The sequence below is a fragment of the Capricornis sumatraensis genome, chromosome 14, assembly GCF_032405125.1.
Source record: "Capricornis sumatraensis isolate serow.1 chromosome 14, serow.2, whole genome shotgun sequence".
Taxonomy (NCBI): domain Eukaryota; kingdom Metazoa; phylum Chordata; class Mammalia; order Artiodactyla; family Bovidae; genus Capricornis; species Capricornis sumatraensis.
In genome coordinates, this window is record NC_091082.1 from 49,896,170 (window position 1) to 49,921,763 (window position 25,594).

The 25,594-nt window shown below is 47.9% G+C and overlaps 1 protein-coding gene across 3 annotated transcripts; it reads left to right on the forward strand.

The window, feature by feature from the left end:
• Nucleotides 1-3,300: 3,300 nt before the first annotated feature.
• EXOSC10 (exosome component 10) lies at nucleotides 3,301-25,594 on the forward strand. Of its 3 annotated transcripts, XM_068985849.1 has the most exons (25): nucleotides 3,301-3,413; nucleotides 4,983-5,119; nucleotides 6,036-6,159; nucleotides 7,421-7,525; nucleotides 7,819-7,984; nucleotides 8,133-8,247; nucleotides 10,089-10,164; nucleotides 10,457-10,567; nucleotides 10,773-10,916; nucleotides 11,619-11,809; nucleotides 13,264-13,420; nucleotides 13,774-13,922; nucleotides 14,091-14,141; nucleotides 15,033-15,144; nucleotides 16,860-16,910; nucleotides 17,080-17,158; nucleotides 17,250-17,359; nucleotides 19,303-19,398; nucleotides 19,740-19,814; nucleotides 21,149-21,236; nucleotides 22,306-22,379; nucleotides 22,923-23,094; nucleotides 23,892-23,953; nucleotides 24,519-24,595; nucleotides 25,397-25,594. In XM_068985849.1, the coding sequence occupies exons 1-25, from the start codon at nucleotides 3,303-3,305 to the stop codon at nucleotides 25,425-25,427; spliced, it is 2,664 nt and encodes an 887-aa protein (XP_068841950.1). In that variant the 5' UTR covers nucleotides 3,301-3,302; the 3' UTR covers nucleotides 25,428-25,594. The 3 variants fall into 3 exon arrangements, with proteins under 3 accessions (XP_068841950.1, XP_068841951.1, XP_068841952.1); XM_068985850.1 differs by lacking the exon at nucleotides 19,740-19,814; XM_068985851.1 differs by lacking the exon at nucleotides 4,983-5,119 and having other exon boundaries at nucleotides 3,306-3,413.

Sequence of the window (25,594 nt, forward strand, 5' to 3'; positions counted from 1 at the left end):
CAGTTGTTCCACACAAGGTTCTAAACTTGCTTCTTGACCCGCACACAGCTTTCCAACGAGACAGGTAAAGATGGTCTGGTATTTCCATCTCTTTAAGAGTTTTCCACAGTTTTTTATGATCCACACAGTCAAAGGCTTTAGCATAGTTGATGAAACAGAAGTGAAAGTCGCTCAGTCGTGTCCGACTCTTTGTGACTCCATGGACTATACAGTCCACGGAATTCCCCAGGCCAGGATACTGGAGTGGGTAGCCTTTCCCTTCTCCGGGGGATCTTCCCAACCCGAGGATCTTCCCAACCCAGGGATCGAATCCAGGTCTCCCTCATTGCAGGCAGATTCTTTACCAGCTAAGCCACAAGGGAAGCCCTGTACTACCAAAAGAAGCCCGTTGCACTTCCAATCTGACCAGATCCTGCAATTCCCAATCTGCGTCCTCAAACACCTCATGGTCACCAGCAGTGCTTCTATCCACATAGATTGGAGGCACAGCCATGACAAAGACTCACTTTAGGACTCTGGCCCCTGAGGCAGGCAGCCAAGAGAGTGACCTCTAGCCTGAGAGACGTTCCTGGAGCTAGAGTTCCACCTCGCTCCCAAACGTGCTCTTGCAACTTTCAGCTCCTAGCAAGCCTAGGCACTTCCACACAGGGGGTCTAAGTAAAAGCACATAGTAACAGCATGGATCACAAGTCCCTTGAAAGTCTGTGATCCAACAGATTAGGTTAGTAGTTCTAATTCCCCACTCAGTTATGAAACAGCTAAAGAGAACAGGAAAAGCTGACCCAGAAAGGAAAGTTTGGTCCACATGCTTCGCCCATTTCTGGCCGCCTCCCTTGCAAGGATGTCGGGTGTCTCTTGGCATTGGCAGGTCGGTATAAACCCCCGACAAGGCTCCCCTTTTCGGGGCTGCCTTCAGTCATTATGAGGCACCATGAAACCGCAGAGCAGGGCTCATCACTTGCTTTGCACAGGGCACGTCATTCATTCATACAAGCACACCGTAGAGTTAGTAAATCAGAAAACGTGTGTACTGACAAAGCTGAGAGGCTAGAGCTCTGAGGGTTCTTACCTTATCCTGAAGATCCTGGGCAAGCCCCCAAGATGATAGCTTACGGTGAACAGTATCGGATTCATGATCTCTGAAGATTTAGTTCGGGACCAGGGACCAGCCTTGATCACTCAGGAACTTTTGTGCAGCAGAGTTTTACTCAAGTATAAAAAGGGACAGAGAAATCTTCTAACATAGACATCAGAAGGAAAGTGCCCCCAATGAAACAGAGGTAGATGTTTTTCTGGAATTCCCTAGCTTTCTCTATGATCCAGGGAATGTTGGCAATTTGATTTCTGGTTCCTCTTCCTTTTCTAAACCCAGCTTGGACATCCAGAAGTTCTTGGTTCACATAACGCTAAAGCCTAACATGCAAGATTTTAAGCATGACCTTACTAGCACAGGAGATGAGTGCAATTGGCTGATGATTAGCACAGTCTTTAGTACTACCCTTCTTGGGAATTGAGATGAGGTTTGACCTTTTCCAGTCCTATGGCAACTGCTGGGTCTTCCAGATTTGCTGGCATAATGAATGCAAAACTTTGACAGCATCATTCTTTAGGGATCTGAATAGCTCTACTGGAATTCCATCGCATCTACTAGCTTCATTAACAGCAGGGCTTTCTAAGGCCCACTTGACTTCACTCTCCAGAATGTTGGCTCTGGGTGACTGACCACATGATCATAGTAATCCAGTTCATTAAGATCTTTTCTGTACAGTTTTTCAGTGTATTCTTTCCATCTCTTCTTGATCTCTTCAGCATCTACTAGGTCTCTACTGCCTCTGTCCTTTATTGTGCCCAGAAGGTAACAAATTAACTAGTTTCAAATCTCAACTCTGTCTCATCCTACCAGTGTGACTTCAGAAAAGCTCCTTATTTTCTGTGTTTGCTTCCTCCACTGAAAATGTGAGACTACCCCATCAGGTTGTTTTGAGGAGGTGCAAATCCATGTAAAGCACCTCAGCACAGCCTAGTTTGAACCATACGCCTTCCAATGTAGAGGATGCTGGTTCAATCCCTGGTCACAGAACTAAGATCCCACATGCCACAGGGCAACTAAGTCCATGCCCTCTAGAGCCCACGCTCATCAAGAGAAGGCACCACAATGAGAAGCAGCCCATGAACTGCAACTAGAGAGTAGCCCCCACTCGCAGCAACTAGAGGACATTTGTGTGCAGCAGTGAAGACCCAGGAAAGCCAAAAATAAATAAACCAAAATGTATTAGTTTTTTAAAAAGAAATAGGCTAGCTTTTGTTCTGCCATGGTACCTGTGTACCTGAGGTACACAAATGGCTGGGGAGGGGGTGGGGAGACTGAAAAAAGCATCCTGTTAATAAGATATTCTGACTAAGATAACAACTAAGGTGGGAATTCTCTAGCAGTCCAGTGGTTCGGACTCAGTGCTTTCACTGCCAGAGTCCAGGTTTGATCCATGGCCAAGAACTAAGATCCTGAAAGGCCTGGCACCCCCCAAAAAAAGGTAACAGCTGACATTTATTGAACACCTACTAAGCCAAACAAACTGTATTAAGGGTGTGTCATCCCCGATCTCAGGAGAGAGGATACACCCTAGAGGCATCCCAAATCTACTCCTGAGCTGCCTAATACTGCCTCCCTCCTAACAAGATCTCTTGCAGATATTCATTTCACAAACGTTCGAGTTCTCACTGAAGTGCCTTAGGAGTGTTTCCAGTGGTGTGGATCAGGAGAAACCTCTAACTGGAGGAGCTTCAGAGCGCTGGAGGTAACAGACGCCTTTTCCAGTAGCTTACCTATGAAGTGCAAAAGAAATGTTGCGGTGGCTGGAAGGTGTTGGGTGGAGTGGCGTTTTCTGTCTTGCCTTTCATTTGGGAGAGATGCCAGCATACTGGTAGTCTGTTACGGAAGAACCAGCAACGAGGGAAGATACCAGACAGGGAGAATTGCAGGAGTCAAATCAAATGGGTCAGGGGGACACGAAACCAGAGCCTAGGAAGAGCTGGCTTTAAATCTGAGAATTACTGGGTCCTCTGCGTCTCATCGTAAAGCACGGGGTTGTTGGCATGAAATAATACGAGGTTAAAGAAAAATTCAACCTCCCTGGGTGGGGGCGGGGTGGGGGGCGCGGCTGGTGCCGGGTTCTCAGGATGATTCCGCCCCAACTCAAACTTCTCAGCTCGCTCCCAGCAAGAAGTGCCTGCGCACATGCGCAGTGCCCGCACGTCGCGCTGGCCGGAGCACTCTCGCGAGAAGAGCCGCGCCAGCCGGAAAAATGGCGCCTCCCAGTGCCCGAGAGTCCAAGGCCCAGTCGGCCACGAGCGCGGTCAAGTCTGACGGGGAGATGGTGCTGCCGGGCTTCCCGGACGCAGACAGCTTCGTGAAGGTGAGTTCGTGAGGCCTCGGGGGCATCGGGAGCCGCCCGCGGCTGACCAGAAGCAGGCCCGGACCCTCTGGGCGGCCGCCCACCCGGCCGCGTGCACGATGCAGCCGAGCCCCGGGAGAGGGTAAAGGGGCTTGTGCCCTCTCCCGGCACAGTCTGCCTCTTCACCCTCTGGGGATGGGGCTTCGCTCGCTGACACTGGGGGACTCCCCACTCCCCAGGGTCCTGGATCTCCCGTTTGAACCCTTGCAGTCCCGAGCATGGAGAGCTGTCGCCACGTCATAGGAAGGGATTCCTGGTCACCCTGAAGCCCCCAGCCCTCGCGACCCCGACCCGCCCAGGCCTGAGCCATTCAAACAGCTCTCCAGAGGGGCTCGGCTGCTTCAAGCTGCCCATACTTGCTGTCCTCCCCTCCCGCGGCGGGGATGGCCCTTCTTCCCTCTCTCCCAGGTCCAGCCCTACATAATCCTAAACCCTGGGTTTAATGTAGAGCTGCCACCGAGTGTCCCTCCTGCAGATGCCATAGAACATTGATCAGTGCCTCCTTCCTTAGAGTTCATTTGGATTATTTGTCTAATGGTGCTTAAATATGAGCAAACAAATCTGGAATTAAACATTTCATGCATAGCTCTTACAAGACCATGAAACTAAAATAGCTTGTAGTAATAATAAATAACGGAAATAAAGAAAAATAAAATAAAATAGCTTGTAAGTTAGCACTACAGATTCCCAAAAACTCCTCTTGCATTTTGTCTAATTTATCTCTACCACAAATTCATTTATTTGTTTCTGATTAATTCCTGGGCCACTAGCCATGGTCCTGATTGGGTGGTTCTGTGCTACCAAGAATGCCACCATGATTCAAGTTCCCATTCTCTCTCTTTTTTCTTGGAAAACATGTATAACACAGCTTACAGTGATGTCATCTGGCTTTCATGTGACCAACCATCATTTGCCCATGAGAGCCACTTCAGGTTTTTCTCTTTCCCACACAGAAATTGAAATAGAGACATCCTTGGCAGCAGCTGAGCCATAAGCACAAGTCCAGCTGTGGATAGTAACCATTCTAAATCAGTCCTATGAAAGATCTAGAATATTCTTATATTGTTTGTATCTATTATTATTATTATTACTTAGCTGAGCCATGTGGCTTGTGGGATCTTAGTTCCCCAACCAGGGACTGATCCATGCCCCTATCTGTGGAAGCACGGAGTATCAACCATTGGACCACCAGGGAACTCCCTTACACTTGTTTATCAAATTCAGAAACTAAGGTTCAAATAAATACTGCCTAAGGTCATAGTACCAGGCTGTTCTGAATCTTAGACTTATTATATGTATTTGTTATTTCTGTACCCATTCTCCCAAGAATGTAAGCTCCAAAGCTCGTTTTCACATTCATTCTTGTATGATAGGGGTCGGGGTAAAATCAGCACTAAATGCTGCAGGGAGACTGGGTATCTTCATCATCTAGGACAGTTCCTTATATATGGTAGATCTTGGGGAAAAAATGAGCTGCTGAATGAATGGTGACCCATGCCTAGAACATGCTTGTTTTTCTGGTTTTGACAGTTCGCTCTTGGGGCAGTGGTGGCAGTCACCAAGGCGTCTGGGGGCCTACCACAGTTTGGTGATGAGTATGATTTTTACCGAAGTTTTCCTGGCTTCCAGGCATTTTGTGAAACACAGGGAGACAGGTTGCTTCAGTGGTAAGTACTAGATATTCTTTTCTCATGTTGAAAGAAATGACTATGAAGAAGTGATGATTTTTCCTGAGATTTGTATTTTTTTCTTACCATAATTTTCTGTGCTTTGGAGCTATAAAATGCAAAAATGACAATGGATTTTGATTAGGGAATGTTGGTAAATTTTGAGTTTAACTTTAAAAATATATATGTTGACTATTGCAGCTATAGACAGTGAATCTTTTTAAATTAATATGGGACTTGAAAACCTAGATCCAAGATTCTCTCACACAACCTGTGGAGTCACAAGCTTTAGCTTTCTTTTTTTTTTTTTTAATCTATTTTATTTTTTAGTAATGGCTTTCTAATAAGTGTATTGGGACAGACATTACACAGACACTGGTTTTGTTGAACTGTTGCATGACAGAATTAGAGAATCTGTTTTAGATTTCATGTTAAAACAGTGAATGCAGAGTACCTCGTTTACATAGTGTTGTATATTTTTTTAGAAATTAAACAAAGCCTTGGGATAATTTCTTCCACCCCTTCAAATAACGAATGAAGAAAATAAGTCTTTGTGAGATTTAGTGAATTGCCCAATGCCATACAACTAGCAGTGTTTTTTGCTATAAGGGTGCAGGTTTTGTTAGTTTGATCCAAAAGTATTAGGGAGGACTTCCCTGGAGGTCCAGTGGCTAAGACTCTGCCCTCCCACTGCAGGGGGGCCCAGGTTCGATCCCTGGTCAGGGAACCAGATCCCACATGCCATAACTAAGAGTATACATACTGCAACTAAGACTCAGCACAGCCAAATAAATAAATATTTTGTTATAGAAAGTGTTGGGAATAATCTGAGCTAAGCCTTGGGAGCTTTCTGCCAGATTAGTAAACAAGCAAACAAAAGCATACTGACTGATTTGGGTTTTCCGGTCCTTCCCAGCATGAGTAGGGTGATGCAGTACCACGGGTGCCGAAGCAACATTAAGGACCGGAGTAAAGTGACCGAGCTGGAGGACAAGTTTGATCTGCTGGTCGACACCAATGATGTTATTCTGGAAAGAGTGGTGAGTATTTCACCTCACTGTTAAGGTAACTAACAAATGAAGAGCCTTTGTATTATTAAATAATGAAAGAAAACCCAGGCACTTCAGGAAATGAAAAGAAAGGAAGTTTAGCATCTCTTGCCCATAACAATATTCCCTTCCTCTGATAGTTGGCTTCTTTTCCCCAAAAATAACACAGTTGTCTTCAGCTACATCACTTCAGAATATTACTTCCCCTGGGGATGCCTGTTTTTAAAGTGCCTGTATCATAAATCTACCCTCCAGATTTGCCAGTTCCATTTTGTTGCAGGAGAGGAGGCCTCTGGATGCAGGGCACAACCAACATTTAATCCATTTTTACTAGGTTTCCCAGGTGGCACTAGTGGTAAAGAATCTGCATGCCAATGCAGGAGACACAAACAAGAGACTTGTATTCACTCCCTGGGTCGGGAAGGTCCCCTGGGGGAGGAAGTGGCACCCCACTCCAGTATTCTTGCCTGGGAAATCCCATGGACAGAGGCGCCTGGTGGGCTACAGTCCATGGAGTTCCAAAGAGCTGGACACGACTGAGCACACACACATTCAGTCTTCTAAATACCCTGGCTTCCGTGATTAGAGGGAGATGTGGCTCATTGCGATAGCTAGCCAACCGTCGTCTTCTGCCTAGTTCTGCGGCAGAATATTCCTTACAGAAATACACAGATTGTCCAAAACACAGCTAATGCTCAGCCATGTGACAGTCCTGTGGATATTTAAATCATGCTCTCCTGTCCCATGAAGTCATCTCTTCATGGTCTAAATGGCCACGGGTCTTTCAGTGGTTTCCTCAGATTTTTTGATTTCAAGTCCTACTATTTGTCAGCTAGGTGCACCACTGGTGATAGTGCCCAAACTGAGACCCCACATCTGGTGCTACTGTACAAAATATGGATAGATGAGGACAGCCTTCATTCTCACTCTGATTACCATTCCTCTGTCTTTAATGCAGTCTAGGGTGATAGGCCACATCATCCTGTTAAGTCACTTTTGAATTTTCAACCCAAATCAGAACTGTGAAGAGAGTCAGTCAAGGGTTGGGAGTGCCTGATCACTGCCCTACCTTTGAGAAAATAATGCTTTAATTACTTGGGTTGACTTTCAGATCACATCTCCTACAGTTATTTGCTCTTAAAAATGTGTACTCTTGCACGTAATTCTCTGGCTATGTTTTGTAAAATTTTAGGTAATTAACTCTGTTAACCCTTAAAGGAAGATACTAAACTAATACCTCTTACACTCTTAGGGCATTTTACTGGACGAAGCATCAGGCGTGAATAAGAATCAACAACCTGTCCTCCCTGCAGGGTTACAGGTCCCCAAAACCATAGTGTCCAGCTGGAACCGGAAGGTGAGGGCTGCTTTTCAGAGGCACTGGAGTATCTGATACCAACCTTAGGGCCTTTACCCTTTCTCATTTGCATTTCTGTTCTAATTTATTGAACACAGAACTGGCCACTGCCTAACTTGTTCTCATAAACAGACACAACCTAATTCCACCCTCTAGTCGACTTTGCAGCCCCCACCCCATCCCCAGTGTCACACGTACATTCTTTAATGAGTGGCCGTTGGCGTAAAATGGAATTTAGTTTTCTAAGTTTTCAAGTTGCTGTGTTATAAAGTATTTGTATTTGTTGATCATAGGCAGGAGAATATAGCAAAAAAACAAAATCTGAAACTTTCCGGCTGCTTCATGCAAAAAACATCATCCGACCTCAGCTTAAGTTCCGAGAGAAGATCGACAACTCTAACACACCATTTCTTCCCAAAATCTTCATTAAGCCCAATGCTCAGAAACCCCTCCCTCAGGGTAAGTGGTGCCAACTTTGCCCAACAACAGAAGTGAAGGGAGAGAGGTCTCCCTCCCGTCTTCCTTTCTTCAAATTCAGAGGGAGCCAGTTAACCCTCGGTAACTAGACAAAGCGTAAACCTGTCTTTGTCGCTGCTTGGGTCTCCAGCACTCTCCAAAGAAAGGCGGGAACGCCCGCAGGACCGCCCTGAGGACTTGGATGTCCCCCCTGCCCTCGCGGATTTAATCCATCAGCAGAGAACCCAGCAGGTGGAGCAGGACATGTGAGTGTTCACCTGTCTGTCCTGTTGTGAGTCTTGACTGCCGTGTGTCTTCGCTCTGCGTCACTTTTGTAAAATGTGTGAATGAGAGCAGAACCTGAGGAGTGGGTGACTCTTCCCCTCATCCTGAGGTGAATCTTACCAGCTGACCTCCTGCTTGTGTTCACAGAGGGCCTCACACAGGCATCATTCACATGGCCCTCACACAGTCCTAAGAGCTGCCAGTTGCTCTCATCCCCATTGTACAGATGTAAGAACCAAACTTGAGATGCTAACTTCCCACTAGAACTAGAACTAGAACACCCAAGTTTTCTTAAAATTTTCTTTCCTTTGTACCACTCTGCCTCTCTTGTCAGGTGGGGTCTCATACAGGTAAGTAAGCTGTAAACTTAGCACAGAAAAGACCTTCTCCTTGGCAGTATAAGCAACTTGGAAAAACTTTGCTATAAACAGACAGTAGGACTTTGCCTTCAGCGTAAAGAAAAAAGATGAAGGGAACTTTGTCAGTGTTGGTCCTTTTCTCACACGTAGCCAGAGTGTCTGGGCATTGATGCCTCAGCCCCAGCTCTGTACTGTGAGGCCTCCAGTCAAGTGCTGGAGAAATAAAGGTACTGAAAGAGGGCCCTGCCCTCAAGGAACCCAAAAAAGACAAGATTCTTATGCCAGAGTCTGATAGCAGAACTGAAGAAAATGCATCATTTAGTATATGACAACTGAGGTGTTTGCCCCATCCTCTCTCACCGCACAGATCCGTTATTCCAGATCACAAAAAATTATATATTTCACCTTTCTGTATCATCTGCAGCAGCAGCTATACAGTGTTTTTCCAATTAGTGCTCAAATCTTTATAAATGAATAGATTTTTAATTGTTATACTTTTAAGGATGAACAAGTTGCACCTAATTTTTTTTTTTTTTCGATGCACTTGAATCATCATTGAAGCAATGATGCTTTTTAAAAAATTTTCACAATGGTCTTTTCTTGTCTGTTTTAACAAACTGGATTAAAACGGTTGTTCTCCCTTGAATCATGGAGTTAATCACAAAGATTTTTTTGTTTTTCATTGTAGTGTAATTGCTTTACAGCGTTGTGTTTCTGCTGTAAACGAAAAGAATCACCTATATGTACAATGCATCCTCCCACCTTGTTGAGCCTCCCTCCCACCACCCCTTCACGATCCCACCCCACTAGGTCGTCACAGCCGCAGGCTGAGCTCCCCGTGCTGCATGGCAGCTCCCTGCCAACTGGCCGTTCTGCTCACGGTAGTGGATGTATGTCAGGGCCACTCTGTTCGTTTGTCCCACCTTCTTCTCCCCCACCGTGTCCACAGGTCCATTCTCAACATCTGCATCTTTCTTCCTGCCCTGCAGATAGGCTCATCAGTACAGTTTTTGTAGATTCCATATATGTGTGCTAATACACAATACTTGTTTTTCTCTTTCTGACTTGACTTCACTCTGACAGACTCTAGGTCCATCCACTTCTCTGTAAATGACCCAGTCTTGTTCCTTGCTGTCTAGTATTCCATTGTGTATATATGCGGCGTCCTCTTCATCCGTCCATCAATAGACATTTAGGCTGCTTCTGTGTCCTAGTTGTTGTAAATAGCGCTGCAGTGCCCATCGTGTGTGTCTTTCTGAGTTACGGTTTTCTCAGGGCATACCCCTGGTAATGGAATTGCTGGGTCATACGGTAGTTCTATTTTCAGTTTTTTAAGGAAGCCCCATGTTGTTTGCCATAGTGGCTGTATCAGTTTACATGCTCACCAGCAGTGCAAGAGGGCTGCCTTTTCTCCACACCTCTCCAGCATTTATTGTTTGTACCTTTTCATTTTACTGATTCAGGTTTGCGCATCCTTATCTATATGAACTAGATCACTTTACGCCACCAGACTCAGTCCTTCAAAAGCCAGAGCCTCAGGTGAGTGCCGATCTTGGCTGATGGGTGGTTCCCAAGTATCCCAGGAAGAATCAGGTACATCGATGACTGGATGCAGTTTTGGCTTTCCTTAGTTGCTTTTATAGTATTGGGGTGGCCAAAAATTCGTTTGAGTTTTCCTGTAAGATGTTATGGAAAGCCGAATGAATTTTCTGGCTACCCAAATAGAAGGGTGTGACTTCGGATCATTTCTTGGACTCATAATTCACTTTTTCCTTTAGGGAAAGACGATGGTTCATAGTCTTCTCCTTCTCCCTATACTTTTGTGATGCAGTTATACAGACCTATAGGAGAGACACCCTGCCACTTCGTGTCCACACTGGATGAACTAGTGGAACTCAATGAAAAGCTCCTGAAGTGTCAAGAATTTGCTGTAGACCTGGAGGTAATTTATTAATGACCTAGATGGAAGTGTTTACATTTTCTGTGAGTTCACCTATTCAAGAAGTATGAAATTAGTACTAATTTAAACCTGTTTTTTGGTAACAATCACATTACTTTATTTATTACTGATTTTTCAAAATCAATTTAACTGTAAGCCTGATAAAAATCCTTTTCTCGCTGTTCCCCCCTCTTTCTGTGTATTTTAGCACCACTCTTACAGGAGCTTCCTGGGGCTCACCTGCCTGATGCAGGTTTCCACCCGGACAGAAGACTTCATCGTTGACACTCTGGAGCTTCGCAGCGACATGTATATTCTCAATGAGAGCCTCACAGACCCAGCTATTGTTAAGGTTAGCCAGCCTTTTCCCACTGTTACATGTGAGCACAGGATTTAAGTGCTTCTCAATTTAGTATTGTCGTCGTTTTGGCATAGCCCCAGTAAAGCTGAGAGAAAAAATTGTAACTTCCTCCACTCGGGTGGGCTTCCCTGGTGGCACAGACGATAAAGAATCTGCCTGCAATGCAGGAGACCCGAGTTTGATCCTTGGGTCCGGAAGATGCCCTGGAGAAGGAAAGGGCAACCCACTCCAGCATTCTTGCCTGGAGAATCCCATGGACAGAGGAGCCTGATGGGCTATAGTCCATGGGGTCGCAAAGAGTTGGATACTGAGCGACTAACACCAGTAGGGTACCACACGCTTTTGTTTCTAACCCTCTGTTAGAACAGCTAAGACTTAGCTCACTACCCAGAAAAATGTTAAAGCACTTTAATGAATACTGCAGTGAGTCCTTGATCTCAAGATTGTTGGACTTCAAGCTGTCCTTAAAGCTAGCAATGTGGCTTTCTTAGTCATCAGCTGTTAGCACTTACAAGCATGCAATTAGGATTGTAGAGGACTGTGGCCCAAACTAAAAGAAGCATGTAAAACTGAACCATCTTTATCTTTATCCTGGCTTCCATTCCAGTGTCCTAATAACCTAGGGACAGAGTTCATTTCAGAGCATAAACGGCCCTGTGCCTCTGTACCGCATGGCTTTGGTTTTATTTTCAGGTCTTCCATGGTGCTGATTCAGACATAGAATGGCTCCAGAAGGACTTTGGGTTGTACGTGGTGAACATGTTTGATACCCACCAGGCAGCTCGCCTTCTTAACCTGGGCAGGCACTCCCTGGACCACCTGCTGAAGCTCTACTGCAGCGTGGAGTCAAACAAGCAGTACCAGCTGGCTGACTGGCGGATACGGTCAGTTTGTTCTTGATGAGGAAACAGGGCTGACAGAGGGAGGCCTGAGTGGTTGTTAACCCCACTGTGGAGACCTGCGCACAGGCTGTAACACCATTTGGATCTCTCTTTCTTTTTTTTTTAAGTTTATTTGTGGCTGCACTGGGTCTTCATTGTTGCAAGCAGGGCCCACTCTTTATTGTAGCGCTTGGGCTTCTCATTACAGTGACTTCTCTTGTTGCGGACCCCAGCCTCAAGGGTGGGTGGGCTCCGTAGTTGTGGTGCGTGGGCTTAGTTCCCAGACCAGGAGTTGAACACCTGTCCCCTGCACTGGCAGGCGGATTCTTACTGACTAGACCACCAGGGAGGTACCCCATTTGGATCTTGAGTTGAAAGTCATTGGGCTTTTCTCCGTTTGTTTTTAGTGGCATAAGGACAGCTGGAAGTTTTAAAATAATATAGAGTTTATGTTGGACTGATTATGTTGCATAAAGGAGAGTGTTAATAAATTTCAGTTTAGTTTTGTGATGTGAAATATTTAAAACTTCTAAAATGGAAGTAAATTTCATTTTAAAAAATGCTTCATATTTATTGAGGAGGAAATTAGCTTGTACTTGAGCATAAATTATAAGAAAAATTAAAGTAAAAAGAATGTTTCATATTTGAAAAAGTCAGGAATTACTGTCTTAGATAAATAGTGCATCATGCTTCATGGAAATAGTTGAAATTGCCATGCCATGTCAGCATTTGTCCATGGCAGTCTCTTGTTTGTAACCCACGTCTCCCTGGTACATGTGTATGAAATGGTCTCCCATAAGTGTGAGAGAATTCTAAGAACAAAGGTGACTTAGCCTTGTAATCAGTATTTACTGTAACCTAAGTAATTTATAGTGGAGTAATTACTGTATAGTAATTTACAGTATAATAAATAGAGCACATAGTAAATATATACTGTATAAATATAATATTTATAGTATAGTAATTTATAGCATTTACTATAATCTAAGGCTGTTACGGTGTCTTGCCACACTTCGTGGGATTCTTGCTCCCCTTGGTAATTTTCAGATGGCTGGCTTCCTCTCTGAGGCTGTAGCTGTTGTATGCAAAAGCACTAAACTCTTTTGCACATCTCATGCCAGAATTTCTCAAGAGAATTTAGTAAAGAACTATAAGATGAGAATTGATAAAAGCTGAAAACCACTTCCTTTTACCTGACCATTGCCACATGCCATGCAGTGGGATAAGATTCACATCCAAGGCAGGGCCCTGATTTTTAACCACATCGTTGCCCTGCTGCCCCTTCTGCCCAGTTGTGGAAAGAGCGGCTTGTCCCATGAGGATGCCTGAGAATCTGGTGGGGCTGTAGTATTGGCCAGGGGAGACTCTTGGACTTCAGCAGGAACCCACAGGGTAGACGAGTCAAATTGCCACCTCAGGGGACACCAGTGAAACAGCGTTCTCTGTTGCAATCCTAGACCTCTGCCTGAGGAAATGCTGAGCTATGCCCGAGATGACACTCATTACCTGCTGTACATCTATGATAAGATGCGGCTGGAGCTGTGGGAGCGCGGCAACGAGCAGCCCACACAGCTGCAGGTGGTGTGGCAGCGCAGTCGCGACATCTGCCTCAAGGTACAGCCCGGGCCCAGGTTCCACTCGGGTCCCCGTGCTCTGCTTTGCTCTTTTATTTATTTTTAAAAACTTTTTTAATGAGTTAATTTATTTTGGCTGCACTAGGTCTTTGTTGCTACACACGGGCTTTCTCTAGTTGTGTAAGTGGGGCCAACTCTCTAGCTGGGGTTTGTGGGCTCCTCGCTGCAGTGGCTTCTCGTTGCAGAGCATGGACTCTAGGCACACGGGCTCAGTGGTTGTGGCGGTGCACGTCTGCCTTGCGGTTTACGTTCATGAAAGAGCCCAGTGTCCTGAAGAGCCCAGGGCACAGTACTGATTCCCACTTATCTTGAGCATTCTTTAATATTTTGCAGAAATTCATCAAACCCATCTTCACAGATGAATCTTACCTGGAACTCTATAGGAAGCAGAAGAAGCATCTGAACACACAGCAGTTGACGGCCTTTCAGCTGCTGTTTGCCTGGAGGGATAAAACAGCTCGTCGGGAAGATGAGAGTTACGGGTAAGGACTTTCAATCCCTTTCATTCTTGCTAGGTGTGGTGACAAGGAAATAATGGGCTTTTTCAACTCTTTTCACCATGAAAGTTGATTATGTTTTCCCAGGGTTACAGCACATCATGGAGCTTGTCGGCAGAATTTAATGGGATCCTGTTGTGTGTTTTATTCCAGATACGTCCTGCCAAACCACATGATGCTAAAGATAGCTGAGGAGCTGCCCAAGTGAGTGAGGACTGATTAATGTGCTCCGACTTCCTCAGTAGAGAAAGTGCTGTCTTTCAGACCCAGCTTCCCTGATTGTTGTTACCTCAGGGCTGTTTACTCAGAGCAGATTAGTGCTCTGAGGAAGTTAGCAAGTCCAAGGAATGCAGAATCTCTGCCCGTGCACTGCCATTTAGGAAGCAGAGCTTCTGAACTGGAGCTATTTCCATGTTTATCCCTTATATGGACTCCCGTGTAAGTCTCTGGGCTTCCCAGGTGTCTCAGCGGTAAAGAATCCGCTTGCCAATGCAGGAGACATGGGTTCGATCCCTGGGTGGGGAAGATCCCCTGGAGGAGGAAATGGCAACCCACTCCAGTATTCTTGCCTGGAAAATCCCATGGACAGAGGAGCCTGGTGGGCTACAGTCCATGGGGGTCACAAAAGAGTTGGACACAACTGAGTGACTTAACAGCAGCCTCAGCGTGTAAGTCTCTGAGCCTGGAGCATCCACTTTAAAGGAGAGAAAATGTCTCAGACTCTTTGATCTGTACCTCCTTCTGGATTAAGGTGTCTCATGGTTTTAGATGTCTTATGATGTTAATTGGAGTATAAGCAGAGAATCAAAGCTCAGCATCACCTGGCACCTCCTTGCAGGGCTGCAGGTGAGCAGAGCTGTGGGGCTGCGTTCCAGCCCGCCCTGAGAGCAGCAGGCAGCAGCAGGAGGCGTCTGCTCAGGGCCGAGTGCAGCAGAGAACACGTCCTGGAACAGCCAGCGGGGCCACCCTGACAGACCGTGTTCCCTCAGTTCTCACCTGAGCACCTACACTCTGGCTTCACCGAGTTGTTGTTCTTTCCTGTAGCCTTTGTGGGCCGAGCTTCTGGGCAATGTTGAATGTGTTCTCTTCCTTCAGGGAACCCCAGGGCATCATCGCTTGCTGTAACCCCGTGCCTCCTCTCGTACGGCAGCAGATTAACGAAATGCACCTTCTGATTCAGCAGGCGCGAGAGATGCCTCTGCTCAAGGTAAGAAGCTCCCCAACTCCACAGATTTCTCAGCTCTGTCTGCTGGCATCTTGCTCCGTATAATCTCCTTCACACGTGAGTTGGTCTCCATTCAGAAAAAAAAGCTGGAGGAAATAATAGGATTTAGGAAATCCAGTGGGTGTGTCTTTATGATAGTCAAAAGCTAAAGTTCATCCTTTTTTAAAAAAATGTATTTATTTATTTTTGGCTGTGCTGGAGCATCGTTGCTGTATTTGCGGCAAATAGGAGCTAATCATCATTGCAGCATGCAGGCTTCTCATTGCAGTGGCTTCTCTTGCTGCCAAGCACAGGCTCTAAGGCGCGCAGGCTTCAGTAGTTGCAGAACTTGGGCTCAGAAGTTGCAGTTCCCGGGCTCTAGAGCACAGGCTCCATAGTTGCGGCACACGAACTTCGTTGCTCCACAGCATGTGGGGTCTTCTCAGACCAGGGGTTAAACCCACGTCTCCTACATTGGCAGGCAGATTCTATACCACTGAGCCACCAGGGAAACCCTCATCCTTCTTTCTTTGCAACCTTATCTTTATTAATCCAAGGGCCCGTGATGTCTCATGATGTCTGATGATGGGCTGGTTAGCTGTTGTCCTGAGGCAGTCAGCCTTGCAGGATAAACTGGGGTGGGGATCTCAGCACAGAGACTGCATTTTGGAAGCCTGGCAGTAGTCCAAAGTGAGATGATAAGAGCCCTGATGAGTGTGTCAGTCACAGGAATGGAAGGGAAAAGACAGGTTCAGGAAACACCTTCAAAAGCAAAGACTGATGGGACTTTATAACAGGTGGTGACAGTGGCTGCGGTTCTTTTCTGAGCACCATGCTAAGTACTTTAGAGGTGTTCTCTGAATGGCAAGTAGAGTTGAAGATAATGGAAGTGGAGTCAAGGACCGCTCACTCCACACAAGAAAGCCGAGGTGATAAGAAACAGGAGCACCCCGGAGAGAAGGGGATTCAGAAAGAGCTAACTGTGAAGAAGATGCTAAAGTTTAAGCAGATTTAGATGAAAGCAGGATGCCCAGCCCATAATACAAACCCATACATACCAACACACCTGTGTTCTTGTGTAGATGTTACAGTATGTCTACACAAGCTTATGTGTAGGTTTACATGTGTGTGTGCTTTGTTTTGTTTTTAATCCATACAAACGTTTATTCCTTGCTATGGGGTGGGAGAGAGGGTGTTCAGAAAGATATGCATGTTTCGATTTGTGTTTTATTTGGCACCGTTTTTAATGTTTTGTCTCAGTAATAATATTAGCATGTGTAAAACATGTTTGTAATTTTTTGAAAGATTATTGATCACAGGCGACTTGAAATCAGCCGCTTTGAGGTAAAAAAGAAGAGAATCTGAGGATAAGCACATTTAATGTCTTCACGCCCATATTTCTTTCTTGACTCTATACATTGCCCAGTAAAGAGCAAAACACCAGTGACTAGACAAAAATCTTTCTCAAGCTCTTTGGAATCCTGTATTGTGCCTCACTGTGATAAAGGGTTTTATTCTTTCATCCAACAAATAATTACTGAGCACAAGTAATTACAGTGCCAGGCACTAGACGGGGTGAAGGGACGAGAGAAAGTCTCGGGCTCTTGAGAAACACCGTCTAGTGAAGAGACACGTCTGCACTGAGGGAAAAAAAGAGAATGAGTGTGTCATCAAATTTAGGGAACTTTCCTGACATTCTGCCTGTTTTGACTCTGTAGTCTGAAGTCGCAGCGGGAGTGAGGAAGAGTGGGCCGCTGCCCAACCCTGAGGTACCGTGATATGTTCGTTGTGGCTTTTTCAGAGGGAGGGAGGGGGAACCAGTCACAGCCTGGACAGACCCAGCCTCCTTGACAGACACCAGGGCCTGTCATCTAGTCACAGAGCTGCTGCCCGCCTGCAGGTCCTTCACGCCGGCCTGTTGCCTTCTTTTTGATACAGAGATTGGAGAATGTTCTCTTTGGCCCCCATGACTGCTCCCATACCCCGTCAGATGGCTACCTTCTCATCCCAACCGACGGTAACAAAGAGGCCCCTGGCACGTCCTGGGGGTGGGGCTGCCTGGTGTGCCGCCCTGTGGGCTTGGCCTGCGCTGACTCCCCTCCCTGTAGGGCCTGTGCCGGTGCAGAAGCAGGAGGGCCTCCTCTCTGCCCAAGAAGACGAGGAGACCCTGCCAGACATCAGATGTCTCGTCGCTACCGCTGTCATCACATTATTTAATGTGAGTGACACCATCCGGGACGTGACCCAGACTGGGGGGATGTGCTGGCTTTATCAGACAGGAGGCCGTCTGCCGGAAGTGGAAGCCAGTGGCGGTGGGGGTGGGCGGGAAGCCCATTGGCCGGATGGTGTTTGCTGCCCTGATGAGGTCTGCGAGGGGTGGTGGAGGGTTGTGTGTGCTGCCTGAGGAAATCCTCAGGGGAAGTGCCCCCAGGGAGCCGGACAGGAGCTCCAGGGACATATAAACAGGGGCCTTTCTTCCCCATTCATCCAAGGTCAGTCAAGGGCCAGTTTATCCTGATTCCCAGAAGGGGTAGAACAGTGTTTCCAGTGAACTCATAGCGTGTGCTGAGTGTACTTTCCTGACGACTGTTTTGGATGAAAAGAAGGAAAAAAGCATTTCTCCCCAGTCTGGCCCGTTAGATTAAGTGAGCAGCAGGAGGTGCAAGTACCAGGAAGTGGGTAGGAACTTGTTCTCCGCTCCCAGGGAGGCTGAGTAGAGACTCCATCCAGTGTGGCCCACTTGGGGACCTTGTTCCTGGAATCCGGCCTGGGACACGATAGAGCTTGTCTTGGTCGATCCCACCCAGCATGCTTCTCCTTTCCACCACAGACATGAGCTCTGGGTTCTGTGCAAAAGGAAGACCAGGGTGCATGTGCTGGTCAGGATGGATAGTTACTGAGATGACCAGAGAAAAAAGGAAATCACACATAAAATCTGAATACAGCGCACAATAGATGTGAAAGAAAATGAAAGTGTTAGTCATTTAGTTGTGTCCAACTTTTTATGACCCCATGGACTGTAGCCCACCAGGCTCTGTCCATGGAATTCTGCAGGCAAGAATACTGGAGTGGGTGGCCATTCCCTTCTTCAGGGGGTCTTCCTGACCCGGGGATCAAACCTGAGTTTCCTGCATTGCAGACGGATTCTTTACCGTCTGAGCCACCCGGAAATGCAACAGATGTGGTAAGAAGGAAAAACTATAATTTCTGGAAAGAAGGAACTGAGAAAGAGAAGCAAGAATACTGTCTGGATAAAGACAGGTTTCATTCTTAGCACGTATTCAGGTGGTAAGAGGCTGGGTGGTCCAATCCCATTCACAACTCTCCCATCATACTCAGATGCGGCACCAGAGCCAGGAAGGTGAAGTACCTCCTGCAAGATGTAGTAACTGTCTGGGAGTGAACTTTTCTTTTCTCTTAACCACATATAGTCAGTGTTGTTTCAGTAGCCAGTGCAAAAAGAAGTCTAAGGCCTGCAGTTGGCCACAGAGTTCATTGACTCACCAAGGCGGTTAGGCAGCTAAAGATGTGAGCATGAACTTGTGGCTATGTGGATGTGTAAGCACTGTGTGTTGTCTAGCAGAGGCTGCATCCATGTTCCTGGTACACAGGAAACCTGACTACAGAGAAGGCCAGGGGCTAGCACAGGCAGATGTCCCTGGTGAGAGCGATATTCTCTTGCATAGTTTTGTTGGTCACCTATAAAGGTGTATGATTTTAACTTTCAGCTAATTTCAGGTTACAACCCCAGGTTCTCCAGTCAGCCAGATCTGGGCTTACATCCTTATTCTGCCCCTATTAGCTGTAAGGCTCTGGAAGACTTAATTAAGCTCTCTCAGCCTCAGTTTCCTCATCTGTACAATGGTGAGAGTAACGCCACGTACCTTGTAGGTTGTAAGGGTGTGGTGAGAACTCATTAATTCAGTGAGTGTGTATTGGGACTTCCCTGGCACTCCAAGGTTAAGACTCCACGCTTCCACTGCAGGGGGCACGGGTTCAGTCTCTGGTTGGAGAACTGAGATCCCATGTGCCGTGTGGCATGGCCAATAAATAAATAACTTTAAAAAGTCAGCTGTTGGCGTTATTACTGTTACTCCTCTTGCCGGCATCTAATATCATAAAATGGTCACGATTGTAAGCCATTGTTCTCTGTCCCTGCAGGAACCTAGTGCTGAAGGAAATGAAAAAAGTCCATTAACAGTTGCACAGAAAAAAGCCCAGAACATAATGGAGTCCTTTGAAAATCCATTTCGGATGGTAAGTACTGGTTGCATATGTTAAGGGCTGACAAGAGGCAGAGCTTTCTGCAGCTGTAGGTGCCTTTTGCCTGAAAAAGGAACCGAGAGACTTCAGAGACCAGAGAAGCCTCACCACCATGATGTCATCCCTGGCAGTGGGTCGAGACCCTGAGTCAGGTCTTCTGAGACCAAGTCAATAAGAGGACCCCACTTGAGGGCCAGGCAGCTGCAGCCAGGCTGACACTCTGCATTGAGGCCTCCTAAGATGTAACCAGCAAGACACTCACATCTGAGTGCCACCGAATTCTGGGTCCAGATTCTATTTCTCAGGATTTAACATGACGGTTTCCATTTCTCCAGTTTCTGCCTTCAGTAGAACACCGGGCTCACATTTCTCAGTCAGCAAAGTTTGATCCATCATCGAAAATCTATGAAGTAAGTGGATTCGTCACCCTTTCTAAGAATGAACTTTCTAAGAAAAGAGGACTTCTTAATTTCTTAAACCAGGTTTCTATTCTAAACAAGCCCATCCTTGAACCTCCCTGAAAATGAGTGCAAGAAACACTTCATATATAAGCATTGTTTCCAGAGAGAGGAGCCAGACTTTAATCAGATTCTTGAAAGCTTTGGGGAACTTTTTAAAGAAACAGGTCTTTGTTTTTTGTTTTTGTTTTTAATTAGAGTTTAATTTACAAGGTATACAGTATACAGATATGAAATGTACAGCTTGATGCATTTCTATTTGTGAATATTACTTTAATGCTGTTAAAGATGACAGCTTAAATTTTGAAACATTCTGTTGTATGTTGTGTGGTTTTAACAGCATTTTAAGTAAGAGTAAGAATCCATGTTCCTTGGACCCCCATGAGATGTTCCTGGGAGCTGGCATGTTAATTGTCTGTTAAAAGCCCTCATCCTCCCTGTCGGAGGTGGTGCTCTGATCAGATGGGTGGCCTGGCTCCCTCTGCCCCCGACCCCACCCCTGCACTTCTCTTTAGGCCAGAGAGTCAGGCCAAGGGACGTCCCTGGTAGTCTAGTGGTTAAGACTCCACGCTTCCCAGTGCAGGGACGAGAGTTCCATCCCTAATCAGGGAACTAAGATCCTGTGTGCCATGTGGCACAGCCGAAAAAAAACAGAAAAGAGAATCAGGCTGAAACCCTGATGGGCCTCTGCCCTGTTGCTGTTGGTAAGCCTGCTGTTTTTAGAAATGGAGAGTCAGGTGAGGTTTCTGCTGTCTCTTCTCTTCCCCCCGCTTGTGGCTTAGTCGGGGCAGCCATCTGTGCCCCCCCACCCCCCTGCCCCGCCAGCCAGACTAACCGTTTCCTGTCACCAAGATGTGTTCTCATGCCCCAGGTAAATGTGTCTTAAAGAAGCACATTAGACCTGCAGGAGTCCTGCCTTGAACACCATCTCTACCGTATATTAACCATGTCCCCTTGGACACGTTACTTAGCTTCTCCCAACCTATTTCCTGTCTGTAAAGTGGGGGTGATAATAGTACCTGTGCCTCAGGGTCATAGAAGGGACTGAATGGGTGGATATGCAGGCATCCAACCCAGTGCCTGGAATAATATAAGTACTTTATAAATAAAGCCAGCATGAGCTCTTATTTCTCATCTCATTAGATACAGGATCATTAGATAATGGGACTTAGGACCTAGAATGTGTTATAGCTACCAGTCAGCATGCTCTGCATCACCTCATTAAAAGAATCATCCTAGGCAGCTGAGTTTTGGAGATCTTTTGTTGTGTTTGTTTTCATTTATAGATCAGCAACCGTTGGAAGCTGGCAAGCCAGGTACAGGTACAAAGAGAACCTAAAGAAACTGCCAAGAAGAAGGCAGCGGAGCATACAGGTAGTGTAGCACCTACCGTCTTGTCAGCTCAGCTGGCGCCTTTGGTTGAGAGCAGCCCTGGCTCACTGTTCTGTCCAGCTACTCGAGCAAAGCTCCAGGCACAGCTGAGCAGCCCCAGCCCTCCCCTCCATGGCCTCCCTTCTGCCGAGGGGTGGCAGACAGTCAGCCGGAGATGTGTGAGCTGTCAGGGCAGTGGTACTTATGCAAAGAGAGAGGAAGGAAGTGCTCCGGCTGGGCCTGACGGGGCATGGGCTGCTTCTGTACAGTAGTCCACGAGGCGGTCTAGTGAACGTGACATTGAGCTGAGACCCGCAGCCATCAGGGGAGAGTGTTCAGATTGGTGGCCCGGCAAGGCCAAGGCCACAGCCTGCAGTACTGCTCAGAGTGACCCAGGAGGCCAAAGGGATGGGGGCAGGGGGTGGGTGGAGGGTAGGACAGAGAGCAGGCAGGGATCTGTTGTTGGGACTTTCACTCCAAGTGAGTTGGAAGCCATGGAGGGCTCTGAGCAGGGGAGGGCCATACCCTGACTTAGGTGTGGAGGCCTCACCAGCTGCTGGGCAGAGGGCAGGGCGGGCAGTCCAGTCAGGAGGCAGCACAGGGTGCAGATGAAGGGGGACACTGGTGTGGACGTCATGGGGGCAGGGCAGGTGGTGGAAAGTCAGAGCCTGGCATGCCGCGTGGAGAGGCTGACAGCATCGGGTGAGGTGGTCCTGGACACAAGGCTTTGTCCTGAGCACCTTGGGAGGCGGGGCTGTGTGGGCAGTGAGGCTGCACGGGTGCTGGTTAGAGGCAGAGGAGGTTTTGGTTCCAGTCCTTGACCTGTTAGGGTTGATTTCCCGACACCGCGTCCTCAGGGGAGTCACGGAGGCCGCTGGGTGAGGAGCAGGCAGGGGTATGGACCCAGAGGTTGGTTGATGGGGAGAGAAACGGCTGAGCCGCGAGGCAGGGTCCTCCAGGCATCCCTGGGGGTTGGGGCTGAGGGGCAGGGTGGCCACGCTCAGCAGGGGTAACGCCACAAGCAGTGTGGCTCAGAGGCCCGGCTGCCACCACAGACCGTTCTCTCTTGCAGCTGCCCGGGACCAGGCCCAAGAGGAGTACAGGGCCGCTGCAGAGCAGGCCATGTCCGTCCGCCAGCAGACTGCAGTACGTGCCTGCATTTCTGCTTTCTCTGGTCGCGGTCACGGTTTGTCTGGAATGTCAGGAGGGCTCACCCTCACCATTGGGTTATAGGCGTCTTCCGGGTGCTGGTCCAGTGTAGTGCTGCCTCGTGGCCGCCCCCCGCCCCCCACCCCAGAAGGTCGGCGTCCCTGTCCGTCTGGGGTGGTTCTCCCGCTGCATTTGGGATAAACATGCCTTTGGCCTGTAGAAGGAAGTGAGGCATCAAGCCCACTCTGTGTCCTACTCCACCTGGGAGCTGTTTCACCCCCTGCCCCGCCCCCCCCCCCCCCGACTCCCCAGCACCCTGCAGTGCTCAGCTCTGGCCTTTCCAAGTGGCCTGATGTCATCCTCCAGCTGGGAGCTCGGCCCCCCCACCGCCAGCGCTCCTCTCTCCATCCCCAAGCCTGTGTTTAAAGCTCAGGAGGCATTGTGTGCCTCGCAGGGTGCTCACAGGGGTCACACGCACAGAGTGGCCCCCTGCCCTGGTCGTGGCCGTGCTTCCCTCTTACAGGTCTGTCCAATCCACAGCTGGAGAATGCTGCCAAGAAGAGAGAGCGGGCGACGAGTGACCCGAGGACGACAGAACAGAAGCAAGAGAAGAAACGCCTCAAACTTTCCAAGAAGCCAAAAGACCCAGATCCGCCAGAAAAAGACTTTACGCCCTATGACTACAGCAAGTCGGATTTCAAGGCTTTTGCTGGTGAGGCCGGAGGGGATGTCCCTCAGGGACCACCTGACCACGTCCCATGTGGGGAAGCAGGTGGCAGGGAGGGAAGAGCAGAACCTTAGTGGAGATTAAGCTCCGCCCAAGGCCAGGCAGGCAACCTGGAATTGTGAGGGCAATGCAAGGACATGATGGGGACAGGGCAGAAAGCCACCAGCCTCAGCCCCAAGGGCTGAGCTGCAGGAGCCACTCTGGTGGTTCATCAAGATAGTGTCCATTCTGTTAGTAATTGTAGCTCCAGCCTTCTTCACAAGTTGTGTCCAGAAACACATTTTCTCAGACATACACACATAGAGGAAAGATGTGGTTTGTTGAGACAGCCTGGTACCTAGAAGATAATGCTCTGTGCCTCCTTAGCCTGTGAGAGCCTGTCTGTTGAAAGGGCTGCAGTGACATTCCTGATGACAGAGCAGCCTCCTTGGCGACACAGCCGTCTTTTCTGCAAGAACATCCCCTCTGGCCCCAGTTTACGGACAGTGGCTTCACCCTTCACAGAAACCAGAGGGATTCCCTTGATGTGAACTGGCCAGTGCTTTAGCCACCGGCCCCTGACCTGAGAACAGGCCTATGAGAAATGAGCCTGGGCTCCGGGCCACCCTTAGCTGCTTAGGACATGATTGGTGAGGTGACAGCAAGCCAGAAGTTTCTGTCTGTGAAGGGCTAGTGAGCTGACACCCCGCACTGCCTGGATCTTGTGCACCTGGCCCGGTAGTGAGTCTGTGGTGTGTATTAACTCACATGGTCACTGGCCTCTCTTTTCTCTTACCTTGCAGGAAACAGCAAATCCAAACCTTCTTCCCAGTTTGACCCAACCAAGCAGCCCCAGTCAGGCAAGGTAAGAAACAGACTGAGAATTCCAGTGGGCTTGAGGTGTGTGTTGTTGACCCTCCACTGCTGGCAAGACTGGCCCATCTAAGAATCCTCTCTGTCTGCATAGCTTTCCCTCGCCTCATTTCTTCCCAGGCACAAACAATACCCATCACCTATTTCAGCAAGAAAAATAATGTTGTAAAGTGTCTCTAAAAGTGGGCATGTGGTTTTGCAGGGTGTTACTGTTTGCTGCCTTGGGAATTATAGCAGCAGTCTGAAGCACTCCCTGTGATACCAGTGCAGGCCTACCATTGCCCCCGTGGGCGTTGCTGCCAGCCAGAGTGCAGTGTGACTGGACGTCTGGCATGAGGAGGGCGAGCGAGGCCTGTGTAGAGCCTGGCTGTTCCCTCAGTGGCTCATCTGTACAGCCTTGCCTTCACTAACACCCAGAAATGTCCAGTTGCGAGGAAACCAAGAGTCACACCCTTGGCACTGGAGGCTCTGATGGGCCGTCTGAGCCTAGGCATGTTTTCCTGTGCGTTGTGCGGTTGTGGTCGTCACTCAGCCTAGATGGTTTCTTGTCTTTACAGAAATGCATTGCAGCCAAAAAAGTTAAACAGTCGATGGGAAGCAAAAGCATGTCCTTTCCAACTGGAAAGTCAGACAGGTACGTCCAAGACGCCATCGTGGCCAAGGAAACCCGGGGAGGCCTCACCTAAAGAGAATCTCAGAGCACATCTCCTGGCCTGATCCTGATCTTTGTCGGTCAGAAAACTGAGCTGGGAGGAGGAGAGGTGATCACTGGAAACCACAGTCGTAACCAGGCCTTCTAGGACTCCAGTCACCCTCAGCCCTCTCCCATCACCACGTGGTCTCCTAGGGTCATCCCAGAGCAAATAGGTTTGAAATCTGCCTATGTCAGCCCCTTTCTGAGGAAAGAGGGAAAAAAAATCAGTAAGCAAATATGGATAGTCATTGTTGTCCAAGAATATTTTAGGAAACTCCCTGGCAGTCCAGTGCGTTTGCTGCCGATAGTCTGGGTTCAATTCCTGGTTGGAGAACCCGGGATGGAGAGTTCCCCATCCCTTGGGATGGCTTCTCCATCTCAAGCCACATGGCATCGCCCAAAAAAGAGTATTTTAGTTAAAAGCCCGAAACCCTAATCCTTGCAGCAGACCCTGAAGTCGGAGGACGCACTCCCAGGACGTGGCAGCGGAGGAGAGAGCATCCTCAGCTCGGCCAGCCCTCCCTCGCTCGGCCACAGGGTGCTGCTGCTGCTGCCTCCACTCCTGTTCCCTGGAGTGCCGGGGGCACTCTGCTGCCCAGCTCAGTTCTCCTCGACCCCAAACAGACCGTTGTCCCTCAGTCCTGCAATATTAAGGCTCACAACGTTTTATAAACTGGCTGACTGCCACCATTCAGCCAGATTGCAAGAACTAACCCTTTTGTTTTCACACTGTCTCTACAGAGGTTTCAGGCACAATTGGCCAAAGAGATAGTGTTGGAAGACAGCCTCAGGATCCCCTGGTGGACTGGAAGCACCAGATAGCAGTGCTGGTTTTGTACAGACTCATTTTTAAACCATTAAAAAATAACTCTTGATGGAAGAAAGCGGGTGCCTGACTTTTCTTTTGCGGCCACTCCAGCTCTGGGTGGAAAGAACACA